Source organism: Saccoglossus kowalevskii, chromosome 6 (genome assembly GCF_978046115.1).
Source record: "Saccoglossus kowalevskii chromosome 6, keSacKowa6.1, whole genome shotgun sequence".
Taxonomy (NCBI): Eukaryota; Metazoa; Hemichordata; class Enteropneusta; family Harrimaniidae; genus Saccoglossus; species Saccoglossus kowalevskii.
In genome coordinates, this window is record NC_140646.1 from 7,671,045 (window position 1) to 7,684,944 (window position 13,900).

Sequence of the window (13,900 nt, forward strand, 5' to 3'; positions counted from 1 at the left end):
TCCCAGTTAACGTGACACTATCCTGTTCTAACTTGATGTGTGATTCCCAGTTAACGTGACACTGTCCTATTCTAGTTTGACGGGACACTGCCCCGTAACAAACGTACGTCCTCGATAATTACGCACTCACATACTTCCCTTCAGAAACTAAGTATAATGAATTTATAGGGCAAGGTAAACAACTTTGTGTTACATGTGTACACCATACACAAACTCTACATTCCAAGGCAGTCCGTATGAAAGCCAAATACCGTGATGAAGTTGGCAATGTCGTTAAATCGAACTACAATGAGAATGAACTGACGTTTTATGGATTCCTACATTCTTGTTGTAAACACCGCTGAAATGCATTCCTAGCAAAAAATGTGATTGGCAAAAACTCTCTTATTCGAGACATTCGTGGTACAAATAAGTTAAAATCAAGGTCATGTGATGGGTACGGCAGATAAACTCACTATTCGCCGTAAGTGTCACGTGACGATGACCTGGAATGTAACGACATGCAAATTATGTTGGTTTACGGTAGCGTGCACCGCGCATGCTCAATAATATCAGTGCCATTTGGTGTTGGCATTTCACACTAACCTTGTGGTGTATTCCGTGCAACAGAAAATGAATTCTCATCAATGTGGGTGAACTTGAAGGAGGTACAAGGTGGAACAGAAATCGATGCAAACAGTATTCAATCAATGTCCAAAGCAGTAACCCAAGCAAGAACACTAATGAGAACGACCGGTCCGGAATGAAAACTTTGTGATCTAAAATAATTACATACAAATTTATTATAAACAGCGCAAAAGAAGACTGAAATTATTAGACACTGGAAAAAACATGTGGTTAGATAAATGTTCGTAAGCATGATGACCACCAGTCGGCCTTGTGGGCACGACAAAATAAACATCTGCATCTTAAGTTGTAATGAAATCGAATGCAGTCAGTTTTTACCAAAGTCATGCGCGGATTTAGTGACTGTCAAACCCAGGCCACGTCATGAGGCGATCCGCCAGTGATAGTGGCAGCTAGTCGGTAATAGTCAAACCCAGGACACGTCATGAGGCGATCCGCCAGTGACAGTGGCAGCTAGTCGGTAATAGTCAAACCCAGGCCACGTCATGAGGCGATCTGCCAGTGATAGTGGCAGCTAGTCGGTAATAGTCAAACCCAGGCCACATCATGAGGCGATCCGCCAGTGCCAGTGGCAGCTAGTCGGTAATAGTCAAACCCAGGTCACGTCATGAGGCGATCCGCCAGTGACAGTGGCAGCTAGTCGGTAATAGTCAAACCCAGGCCACGTCATGAGGCGATCCGCCAGTGACAGTGGCAGCTAGTCGGTAATAGTCAAACCCAGGCCACGTCATGAGGTGATCCACCAGTGATAGTGGCAGCTAGTCGGTAATAGTCAAACCCAGGCCACGTCATGAGGTGATCCGCCAGTGACAGTGGCAGCTAGTCGGTAATAGTCAAACCCAGGCCACGTCATGAGGCGATCCGCCAGTGACAGTGGCAGCTAGTTGGTAATAGTCAAACCCAGGCCACGTCATGAGGCGATCTGCCAGTGACAGTGGCAGCTAGTCGGTAATAGTCAAACCCAGGCCACGTCATGAGGCGATCCGCCAGTGACAGTGGCAGCTAGTTGGTAATAGTCAAACCCAGGCCACGTCATGAGGCGATCCGCCAGTGATAGTGGCAGCTAGTCGGTAATAGTCAAACCCAGGCCACGTCATGAGGCGATCCGCCAGTGACAGTGGCAGCTAGTTGGTAATAGTCAAACCCAGGCCACGTCATGAGGTGATCCGCCAGTGATAGTGGCAGCTAGTTGGTAATAGTCAAACCCAGGCCACGTCATGAGGCGATCCGCCAGTGATAGTGGCAGCTAGTCGGTAATAGTCAAACCCAGGCCACGTCATGAGGCGATCCGCCAGTGATAGTGGCAGCTAGTCGGTAATAGTCAAACCCAGGCCATGTCATGAGGCGATCCGCCAGTGACAGTGGCAGCTAGTTGGTAATAGTCAAACCCAGGCCACGTCATGAGGTGATCCGCCAGTGATAGTGGCAGCTAGTCGGTAATAGTCAAACCCAGGCCACGTCATGAGGCGATCCGCCAGTGATAGTGGCAGCTAGTCGGTAATATCACAAATTGTGAGTTAATGATCATTTCAATTTGAATGACAAACAGTATACTGCATGTTTCACAAGGCCGTCATCCGGGGCCGTCATGTTCCCATTTTACAAATATGACAAATATTTGCATTCACAAAAACACGCGACCAAAGTTCAATCTATTCATTTGCGAACAAATTGCGGTCAAAGTTCTTAACAATGTTTTCCTAACAGCAGCTTAAAACAAAACAAAAGTACTATGGTAACTTTGTTGTTAGTTTGGTAAATATGTACCTGCGCTATTTACATTTATTAGAATGGACGTGAGAATGATATGATTGGTCTGACTCACCGCCGATCACCTCGAAAGATATTATGTCATTGCCCCATTTCCTTAGACTCATTTGCATAAAGAGCGTCATGACTGGTACCCAGATGACGAGAACCATATACCACGGGGTCATGGTCAGTAACTCCATAGCTGTTGTTTGAAAAATTCTCATTGGTCTGTCCACCGGTGAATGTATCCAATTTTCGTACTTCTCCCCCAGTTTTTGAACTTGCCATACCATAGCTTTGTTCCAGTCAACCAAACTCTGTGGGCACATAAAATATTGCTAAGAATGAGGTCAATAAATCTGAATATAATTACAGACACGGCTTCATGAATCAACTCACGTGTATAATACCTTCTACAAGGTGTGCATATTGAGGTTGTTTTACCGACGTTTTATGACCATACTATGTTTATTTTTTCTGCCAAAATTAATGTTTAATTTTAAATGTATGGCTTGATAACGTCTCCCATAAAAAAGGTTGAAAGAATGAGTTAAGAGCCAATCAGGATTTATTGTACGGTGTGGTTTCATTTTTATTTAATTAATCCTATTTAATTTTTACAATTGTATTACACTTTAATATATTACTAGTATCTCGTACATTTTAACCAATCTTTTCGGGCGTTTGAAATTACTAACCATTGAAAAAATAGATCAGCAAATAAAATATAAAAATAAAATTTATGTAAACAAATTTTAATATATTTTTTGAAAAATGAAAAAGAAATCTAAAAATAAAAATAAAAAGTGTAATAATGAGTTAACATTAACACTGGAATTAAAAATATGATAGAAAACTCGTCATACTATAAAGTAGGAAAATAAAACATAAAATAAATTGAAACTTTTGTAACTAGTGTCACAGTTCGAAGAAAAAAATAATGACCTTTCTATTTCCATAATGTACCGACATGTTACTAACACTATTATAATAAATAACAAATAAATAATTACTAGTAGTAATCCACAAAAACAATCTATTTAAAGTCCAGTTTTCTGTGTAATTGTCCTGGCACCTCCAATGTTTATTTGGCTCATTGTGGCCATCACCTTTCTAGCACCATAAATGTTTATTGGGCTCCCTGTGGCCATCATCCGTCTAGCACCACCCATGTTTATTGGGCTCCTTGTGGCCATCATCCTTCTAGAACCACCCATGTTTATTGGGGCTACCTGTGGCCATCATCCGTCTAGCACCACCCATGTTTATTGGGGCTACCTGTGGCCATCATCCTAGGAATTAAAAATATGATAGAAAACTCGTCATACTATAAAGTAGGAAAATAAAACATAAAATAAATTGAAACTTTTGTAACTAGTGTCACAGTTCGAAGAAAAAAATAATGACCTTTCTATTTCCATAATGTACCGACATGTTACTAACACTATTATAATAAATAACAAATAAATAATTACTAGTAGTAATCCACAAAAACAATCTATTTAAAGTCCAGTTTTCTGTGTAATTGTCCTGGCACCTCCAATGTTTATTTGGCTCATTGTGGCCATCACCTTTCTAGCACCATAAATGTTTATTGGGCTCCCTGTGGCCATCATCCGTCTAGCACCACCCATGTTTATTGGGCTCCTTGTGGCCATCATCCTTCTAGAACCACCCATGTTTATTGGGGCTACCTGTGGCCATCATCCGTCTAGCACCACCCATGTTTATTGGGGCTACCTGTGGCCATCATCCTAGCATCACATATGTTTATTGGTCTCCCTGTGGCCATCATTCTTCTAGCACCACCCATGTTTATTTGGCTTCCTGTGGCTATCACCCTTCTAGCACCACCAATGTTTATTGGGCTCCCTGTGACCATCATCCTTCTAGCCCATCCATGTTTACTGGGCTCATGGCGGCCATCATTCTTCTAGCACCACCCATGTTTATTGGGCTCCTTGTTGCTATCATCCTTCTAGCCCCACCAATCTTTATTGGGCTTCTTGTGGCCATCATCCTTCTAGCCCATCCATGTTTACTGGGCTCCCTGTGGCCATCATCCTTCTAGCATCCCCCATGTTTATTGGGCTCCTTGTTGCTATCACCCTTCTAGCACAACCAATCTTTATTGGGCTTCTTGTGGTCATCATCCTTCTTGCACCACAGATGTTTATTAGTCTCCTTATGTCCATCATCTTTCTAGCCCATCCTTGTTTACTGGGCTCCCTGTGACCATCATCCTTCTAGCATCCCCATGTTTATTGGGCTCCTTGTTGCTATCATCCTTCTAGCACCACCATCTTTACTGGGCTTCTTGTGGCCATCATCCTTCTAGCACAACCAATGTTTACTGGGCTCTCTGTGGTCATCATCCTTCTAGCACCACAGATGTTTATTGGTCTCCTTATGTCCATCATCCTTCCAGCCCATCCTTGTTTACTTGGCTCTCTGTGGCCATCTTTCTTTTAGCACCACCCATGTTTATTTGGCTCCTTGTGGCCATCATGCTTCTGGCACCACCAATGTTTATTAGGCTCCGTGTCCATCATTCTTCTAGCACCACCAATGTTTATTGGGCTCCCTGTGGCGATCATCCTTCTAGCACCACCAATGTTTATTGGGCACCTTGTGGCCACCATCCTTCTAGCACCACCAATGTTTATAGGGCTCCCTGTTAACATCATCCTTCTAGCCCATCCATGTTTACTTGGCTTCCTGTGGCCATCATCCTTCTAGCACCACCCATGTTTACTGGGCTCCCTGTGGCCATCACCCTTCTAGCACCACCAATGTTTATTGGGCTCCTTGTGGCCACCATCCTTCTAGCACCACCAATGTTTATAGGGCTCTCTGTTGACATCATCCTTCTAGCCCATCCATGTTTACTGGGCTACCTGTGGCCATCATCCTTCTGGCACCACCAATGTTTATTAGGCTCCGTGTCCATCATTCTTCTAGCACCACCAATGTTTATTGGGCTCCCTGTGGCGATCATCCTTCTAACACCACCAATGTTTATTGGGCTCCTTGTGGCCACCATCCTTCTAGCACCACCAATGTTTATAGGGATCCCTGTTGACATCATCCTTCTAGCCCATCCATGTTTACTGGGCTACCTGTGGCCATCATCCTTCTGGCACCACCAATGTTTATTAGGCTCCGTGTTCATCATTCTTCTAGCACCACCAATGTTTATTGGGCTCCCTGTGGCGATCATCCTTCTAGCACCACCAATGTTTATTGGGCTCCTTGTGGCCACCATCCTTCTAGCACCACCAATGTTTATAGGGCTCCCTGTTGACATCATCCTTCTAGCCCATCCATGTTTACTTGGCTCCCTGTGACCATCATCCTTCTAGCACCACCCATGTTTACTGGGCTCCCTGTGGCCATCACCCTTCTAGCACCACAAGTGTTTATAGGGCTCCCTGTTGCCATCATCCTTCTAGCCCATCCATGTTTACTGGGCTCCCTGTGGCCATCATTCTTCTAGCACCACCAATGTTTATTGGGCTCCTTGTGGCCATCACCCTTATAGCCCATCCATGTTTACTGGGCTCCCTGTGGCCATCATCCTTCTAGCATCACCCATGTTTATGGGGATCCCTGTTGCCATCACCCTTCTAGCCCACCCATGTTTACTTGGCTCCCTGTGGCCATCACCCTTCTAGCACCACCCATGTTTACTGGGCTCCCTGTGGCCATCACCCTTCTAGCACCACCCATGTTTACTGGGCTCCCTGTGGCCATCACCCTTCTAGCACCATACATGTTTACTGGGCTCCCTGTGGCCATCACCCTTCTAGCACCACCCATGTTTATTGGGGCTACCTGTGGCCATCACCCTTCTAGCACCATACATGTTTACTGGGCTCCCTGTGGCCATCACCCTTCTAGCACCATACATGTTTACTGGGCTCCCTGTGGCCATCACCCTTCTAGCACCATACATGTTTACTTGGCTCCCTGTGGCCCTCACCCTTCTAGCCCATCCATGTTTACTTGGCTCCCTGTGGCCATCACCCTTCTAGCCCATCCATGTTTACTTGGCTCCCTGTGGCCATCACCCTTCTAGCACCACCCATGTTTACTGGGCTCCCTGTGGCCATCACCCTTCTAGCACCATACATGTTTACTGGACTCCCTGTGGCCATCACCCTTCTAGCACCATACATGTTTACTGGGCTCCCTGTGGCCATCACCCTTCTAGCACCATACATGTTTACTGGGCTCCCTGTGGCCATCACCCTTCTAGCACCACCCATGTTTACTGGGCTCCCTGTGGCCATCACCCTTCTAGCACCACCCATATTTACTGGGCTCCCTGTGGCCATCATTATTCTAGCACCACCAATGTTTATTGGGCTCCTTTTGGCCATCACCCTTATAGCCCATCCATGTTTACTGGGCTCCCTGTGGCCATCATCCTTCTAGCATCACCCATGTTTATTGGGGCTACCTGTGGCCATCACCCTTCTAGCACCATACATGTTTACTGGGCTCCCTGTGGCCATCACCCTTCTAACACCATACATGTTTACTGGGCTCCCTGTGGCCATCACCCTTCTAGCACCATACATGTTTACTTGGCTCCCTGTGGCCCTCACCCTTCTAGCCCATCCATGTTTACTTGGCTCCCTGTGGCCATCACCCTTCTAGCCCATCCATGTTTACTTGGCTCCCTGTGGCCATCACCCTTCTAGCACCACCCATGTTTACTGGGCTCCCTGTGGCCATCACCCTTCTAGCACCATACATGTTTACTGGACTCCCTGTGGCCATCACCCTTCTAGCACCATACATGTTTACTGGGCTCCCTGTGGCCATCACCCTTCTAGCACCATACATGTTTACTGGGCTCCCTGTGGCCATCACCCTTCTAGCACCACCCATGTTTACTGGGCTCCCTGTGGCCATCACCCTTCTAGCACCACCCATGTTTACTGGGCTCCCTGTGGCCATCACCCTTCTAGCACCACCCATGTTTACTGGGCTCCCTATGGCCATCACCCTTCTAGCACCACCCATGTTTACTGGGCTCCCTGTGGCCATCACCCTTCTAGCACCACCCATGTTTACTGGGCTCCCTGTGGCCATCACCCTTCTAGCCCATCCATGTTTACTTGGCTCCCTGTGGCCATCACCCTTCTAGCACCACCCATGTTTACTGGGCTCCCTATGGCCATCACCCTTCTAGCACCATACATATTTACTGGGCTCCCTGTGGCCATCACCCTTCTAGCACCATACATGTTTACTGGGCTCCCTGTGGCCATCACCCTTCTAGCACCATACGTGTTTACTGGGCTCCCTGTGGCCATCACCCTTCTAGCACCACCCATGTTTACTGGGCTCCCTGTGGCCATCACCCTTGTAGCACCATACATGCATATTCATTTACGTTATTTATTCACAAGTTACTTGAAGACCGACCAAAAATTGCTGACTCACTCGAGGCTCGCTTGATGGCATGCGCGGGAGTAACCTAGCAACGGATATGCATGTACAGTATACTGTTCAAATATTAATAGTGATATATTAACGGATCATCGTAATAAAATGTCCCCACATTCGGGACATCTGTGTGTGTTTTTTTGTGTGTGTGGAAACATTGCGGCATACTTACTTATTGTTCTAGTACTACATTTAATATCCTTAAAAATAAAATATACCACTGGGAATTTGTCAAAAAAATGCGTAGTATTGCTGAAAAGACTGCCGACGCGATACATGTAGAAACAAAATTGTAAGATTCCGTAATAGTAAATTATGTCCGAGGGACGTTCATGGTGTGTAGTCGTATTTCGAGAGGTCAGTGAAAACATTGGAATTGCTGTACTTGCAGGTACGAGTATGTATTTTCGTCTAATGAACATCGATGACGTCATCGTCATCCGGGTACAAACGTTGTTCAGCCGTAACTATTATTCCAATGTGTTGGTTTGTGAAAACACATCATAATTTACGCCTTTTATTTACTATATTTGGTAATTTCCACCCCTTGTTTACGGCCTTGAAATAGAACCACTGTAACAAAATGTCCATAGTATTTTACATAATAATTAAATTAAATTAACAAGCATACCGATTTCTTTTCTGAGTGGTATAAGATAGTACGTAAGCGACATGTAGTTGCCAATCAACAAACAAGGATTGTGAGCTACCTGCCTAATGAAACAATTTTCTATTTTTATAATACAGACTCTAAAATTAAACACTATTATTTATTACCATCCACCATTATGCGCTGAATTCTGTAGCAAGCTTTATTTTTTTGTTACATCAATTGATGTTGATTTAATATTTTATGACAATAGCTAACAGTCAAAAATGCGAAATACTCTGAGTCCGTGTATATTGTCAGTAGGTGACATTAATTTGTTCAAATAACCTTAAATTTACCTAACGACTTTGTGAAAATCGTTACACCGACTGACTTGACGTTGATGTATCTGGTCAATTATTTGGCTCGGACCAAATGCGGGTTCCTCATACAGCTACTCTAGACGTGTCAATGAAACAACATACACAGTAATGTGCTAATTAAAACATGTAATTTAGCTAATTAACACCTTATGTTGCACACTGTGTTCATGGTGTACGATATAGGTTCCGGTTTTGAATTCCTCCCTAACGCTACCACCGCCGCCCTCAACCAATCACTCCCACTACACCCTAACCACCCTTCGTGCTAAGAACGACGCGCGGGGAATGTGACTGTGAGTCATGTGTGTAGTCATGGGAACTGTTTGAATTTACCTGCCTAGCCTCGTCACTTGATTACAGTGTGACATCGAATACGTTGACCTTGGTAGCCATTGCGGTGAAAGGTCGCGACAGCGCTAACGACGAAGGAAGCCCTGCTCTATATGTTATGGTGGGAATGCATGTAATTTTCGCTCTTGATGCATAAATAGGGTGACAGGGGCATAGTACTTTTTACCAATTTCACGCACACGTTATCATTTATTGACTATGCACGACCCCCTCCAGTGGCGGATCCAGCAAAATGTATTGGAGGGCCAAGCTACGCTTAAAATTACGGAGCGTAAATCGCAGAGAAGCTATGCGTAATCCAGATGATATAAATCGTCATGCGTTTGGAGGGGGCCATGCCCCCCTCTGGATCCGCCACTGACCCCTTCCGTGTTCCAGTCACGGTTGAAATACAATGATAGAATAAACAATTGTATGGATAAATAATTAATAGTATAATCTAAGTAAGCTATTAAAGATAGACAACAAAACAACAACAATACACATAACATACTGTACCATATTATGGAAAACATAATTATAAGGACTATAAATATAAAATATAAGATATAGGTTGATATGTGATGCTGTCTTAATACTAGATATATAAGAATTCAATGTATATACCTAGCTAAATAAAACACTAAAACTCCTACGTGCTACCTGTTGATGATGTCTTCCGTGACGGTTACAACATACCGTGTGTGATCAGATAACGCAGCTTATCTTGCTAGGAAATAACCATGGTTTCGCCATTACACTGAGCGTATTGGTTTCACATTATATTAAGTCATAACGCATTCTCACCTCTATTTCTTCATTTTGCGGTGGTAATTCCTTCTCCTGAGTTTCATCCTCTTCCTTCACTAGCTGACCAATGCAAAAACCTTCCATCAGTTTATATGCATTTTGACTGTGGCTATGCGTTGCTCCTTTCATTACACTAGCCACATCTTTTCCCACGTGCTCTGTCAATACTTCACGACCACCGGGGTGTTTCATCTGATTCGCGAACTCGCTGACATCGTACACTTTATTCCGTTTAATGAAGATAATTGATCCCTTCTTAATAAGGCAATCAATTTCTTGTTCAGTAATGGCCTCCATGCTCTGTCCTGTATATATTTCTGTGAGTTCCAATAGCTATACGTACACCACGCACCAATCCCTTCAGGCCCCACCCTTTTCTGGATCTCAACTATATACGGGTACGAACTCCAAACGAGTAACCGTAGATAATCCAAGGTGTTCGGCGTCAATGTACAAATGATTTCACTGCAACAGTGTTCGCCTGGTGGCGTACGCCTGGCAAATGCCGGAATAATTGTCGATATTCACCGCGACAATTTACGTGTTTATCACCCCAACAGACACGATATCTTTTAGAGTCACTCAGAGTTCATCATTTAAACAGCGCCTCAGGTATTGCTAACATATCAGGTGTGTGGAATTGTGGGACGGTGGGAATGGCTACGATTATAATGCGGTGAAACGGCGCATTCTCATTGGTTGATCGGCACCACCCGCTTGAGTTCGATGCACGAACATACGAATAAGATTCTTGCGTGTGGCTTATTAATATTTAATCTTTTCATCTACGTGTTTGCATCGTTTAAACAACAAACCCACCATTATTTTTTATATTCAATTTACATACATTTTAGTGTATTATAAGGACTCTATGGTGTCTGTTATTATGTGATAACATGGCTCGGACATGGATTCTCAATTCAATACTAGTAATGTGTACATCCCACCCTTGCCCTAATAGAACCCAGTAATTGGTGGTGCGTCGTCCATAACTTCCTAAATATTGGTTATGGTATTAATAATTCATATTAACAGCTAAAATGGCACAGTTTGTGTATACTATTATAATAGTAAACAAACCTCTGTTCGTCGCTCTTACATTATAGGGGAAGACATTTCTTTTTATTATAAAAGGTAATTTGTAAAAAAGGTAATATAGTAGGGTTAACTCGTGCAACCTGTGCATCCTACAAGAACTAGACTAGACAGAACTACAAGTTGAATAAGATTATTAAGGGTTACGACTAAATATATGATTTCACTACATGTTATTATTATTTGTCATAGTTTGGTGTACGGCAATTCATGACATTTCCTTATCATTTTGACTTATGTTGACCCCTCACCACAAATTCGTCTACTCCCATAGATTGTAAAAGAGATCAGAATTGACCCCCATGCTCCGTTTGCATATGTGTATCTTAATGACTATTAACAATACTAGTTTCTATAGGACCCCTAGTGCTGTTGTTCGCCGGTGCTAATAGTGCCCAGTTCACACAGTCTCCCGTAATTTTACTGGGCCCTTTCTGTTTGCCATTATTATTGAGTTTTGTTTTGTTTACCCCCACACTAACACGTGTATAATACAATGGGTGATTTTATAGAGGAAGGGGAAATACACCCTGGCTTGTGTTCTCCCGGCTCGTAATTGAAATCATGCACCGTGTACACACTAGATAATTACTCGTAGTCCTCGCTCGAACAGAGTCCAAACAAGTTTTATCTTCGTGTCCCTGCACCCGTTCGTCTGTGTGTCCATCGGTCATACGCACCGACATTTCATGCCTACCTGAACGGATCACGTTTAAAGTTCACACACACATCACACCTTTATGTCTTCAGGGTCGGATCTAGGATTCTGGAATGGGGGGGGGGGATAAGTTGGCCGAAGACAAAGTTCGCGAGCGCCGATGGCGCGAAGCCCTGTTGGTTGTTAAAAATAGGGGGCGCGACCCCCTCTAAATACGCCAATGGTCTTACGTATGTACATGCATTTGTTTTATTATCTAATCTGCACATCACGCATTAAACCTTTCAGGCTCACTGTTTATGGATTTAAACTACCCGGTATATACCCGGTATAATAACCCGTGGATTTCAATGCAACAGTATTCGCCTGGTGGCGTACGCAGTATAACTGTCGATATTTACCGGGGCAATGTGTTTGTTTATCACCTCAACAGACACGTCAATCAGAATTCACAGTTTGCAGTAAGAAATCAAGAGTACGTAATTATGTGAAAGTGGGCGTGTCTACAAACAGTATAGGGGTAACACATTGGAAATAATAGGGGTAGCTGTAAGAGTGTAACCAGTGCAATTTGTGTTCGCGGTGTCTTGTCTGTACAATTTAATTTTTCTTGAACGTGCCAACATTTTACACGAATTTTTTTCTTAGTGTCTACTTTGCATTTAAAAAAAAAAAACTTTCATAAAATAATAAAGCAGGAAAAAGTGGATAGCTATGTCTAAAACTTCTATGATTTCATTGTTCTAAATTTGAGTTATCTCGAAATAGCATGCTAATGCAAACTTACAGTGACTCGATGGGCATTACAATTCCAATCTCTAACGTCACAACAATAAGATTACATTTCACATGAACTGTAAAACATCCTGTTCTCATTAAGTCTGTTAGATTTGTCCGAATATTATAACCAGCACTGCCATATACCCGATTTATCATTTTGTTTAACTTTCTCTGTGACCTCGTCAGTTTCGTTTTATTTTATAAACCTACCCTTTCTTCAAATATTTGATGTGCATTTACCTTTATTTATATACACACCTATATCGCAGAGCCAATATTGTATACAAGTTTGTGCACTGCCCCTGAGTGCCCTCGTACAATTTATCCGACTCTGATAAAAACACGGGGTTATATCTGGAAGCTATACTATAGAGTGAGTGTTTTGGACCTATACCATGAACAACTTCACCATTGAATGATTCAACAAGCAGTTACATCACCAAACACACAATGCAGAATGTAGGCTTATTAACATAAATACAAAAGATATATTGTACGCTTCGTCATATGCGGATGGAAACATATCGCCTGATATTGAAATGACCATTTATTGCGTGTATTTAATAAAAACCATCATCGAACTCGTGGACAAATTTGTCAATAGTTAAAGAAAAATATTATATCATTAAAATATTAAAAAATATTGTTTGTCTCTTATTTACCCCCGGTAAATAGTCGTTCTCCATGACAACGATCTTGGCCCCAATTTACGGAATAAAATCATTCTTATCGATCATGTTTAGTTGGTATAACATATACTTTATACTTTGGTGACATGTCAGTCCCTGGTGACATGATGGGTCCAGGTGACATGGCGGGTCCAGGTGACAAGGCGGGTCCTGGTGACATGTCAGTCCCTGGTGACATGACGAGTCCAGGTGACATGACGAGTCCAGGTGACATGACGGGTCCAGGTGACATGGCGGGTCCAGATGACATGACAGGTCCTGGTGACATGTCAGTCTCTGGTGACATGACGGGTCCAGGTGACATGACGGGTCCAGGTGACATGATGGGTCCAGGTGACATGGCGGGTCCAGGTGACATGACGGGTCCAGGTGACATGACGGGTCCAGGTGACATGGCGGGTCCAGATGACATGACGGGTCCAGGTGACATGACGGGTCCAGGTGACATGGCGGGTCCAGGTGACATGGCAGGTCCTGGTGACATGGTGGGTCCTGGTGACATGGCGGGTCCAGGTGACATGGCAGGTCCAGGTGACATGGCAGGTCCAGGTGACATGACGGGTCCAGGTGACATGACGGGTCCAGGTGACATGGCGGGTCCAGGTGACATGGCGGGTCCAGGTGACATGACGGGTCCAGGTGACATGACGATTCCAGGTGACATGGCGGGTCCAGGTGACATGGCGGGTCCTGGTGACATGGCGGGTCCAGGTGACATGGCGGGTCCAGG

General features: G+C 43.9%; 1 protein-coding gene across 1 annotated transcript in view; it reads right to left on the reverse strand.

Moving 5' to 3' along the window:
* LOC100370733 (uncharacterized) overlaps positions 1–10,573 on the reverse strand; it is a 50,219-nt gene extending 39,646 nt beyond the window's left edge. Inside the window, exons 1-3 of the mRNA XM_085499999.1 lie at positions 9,946–10,573; positions 2,453–2,696; positions 586–758 (exon numbers count right to left, since the gene is read on the reverse strand). Of these exons, the coding sequence (XP_085356125.1) occupies positions 586–758; positions 2,453–2,696; positions 9,946–10,245 (717 nt within the window). The 5' untranslated portion in view covers positions 10,246–10,573. The remainder of the gene's footprint in view (positions 1–585; positions 759–2,452; positions 2,697–9,945) is intronic.
* Between the last annotated feature and the right edge of the window lie 3,327 nt (positions 10,574–13,900).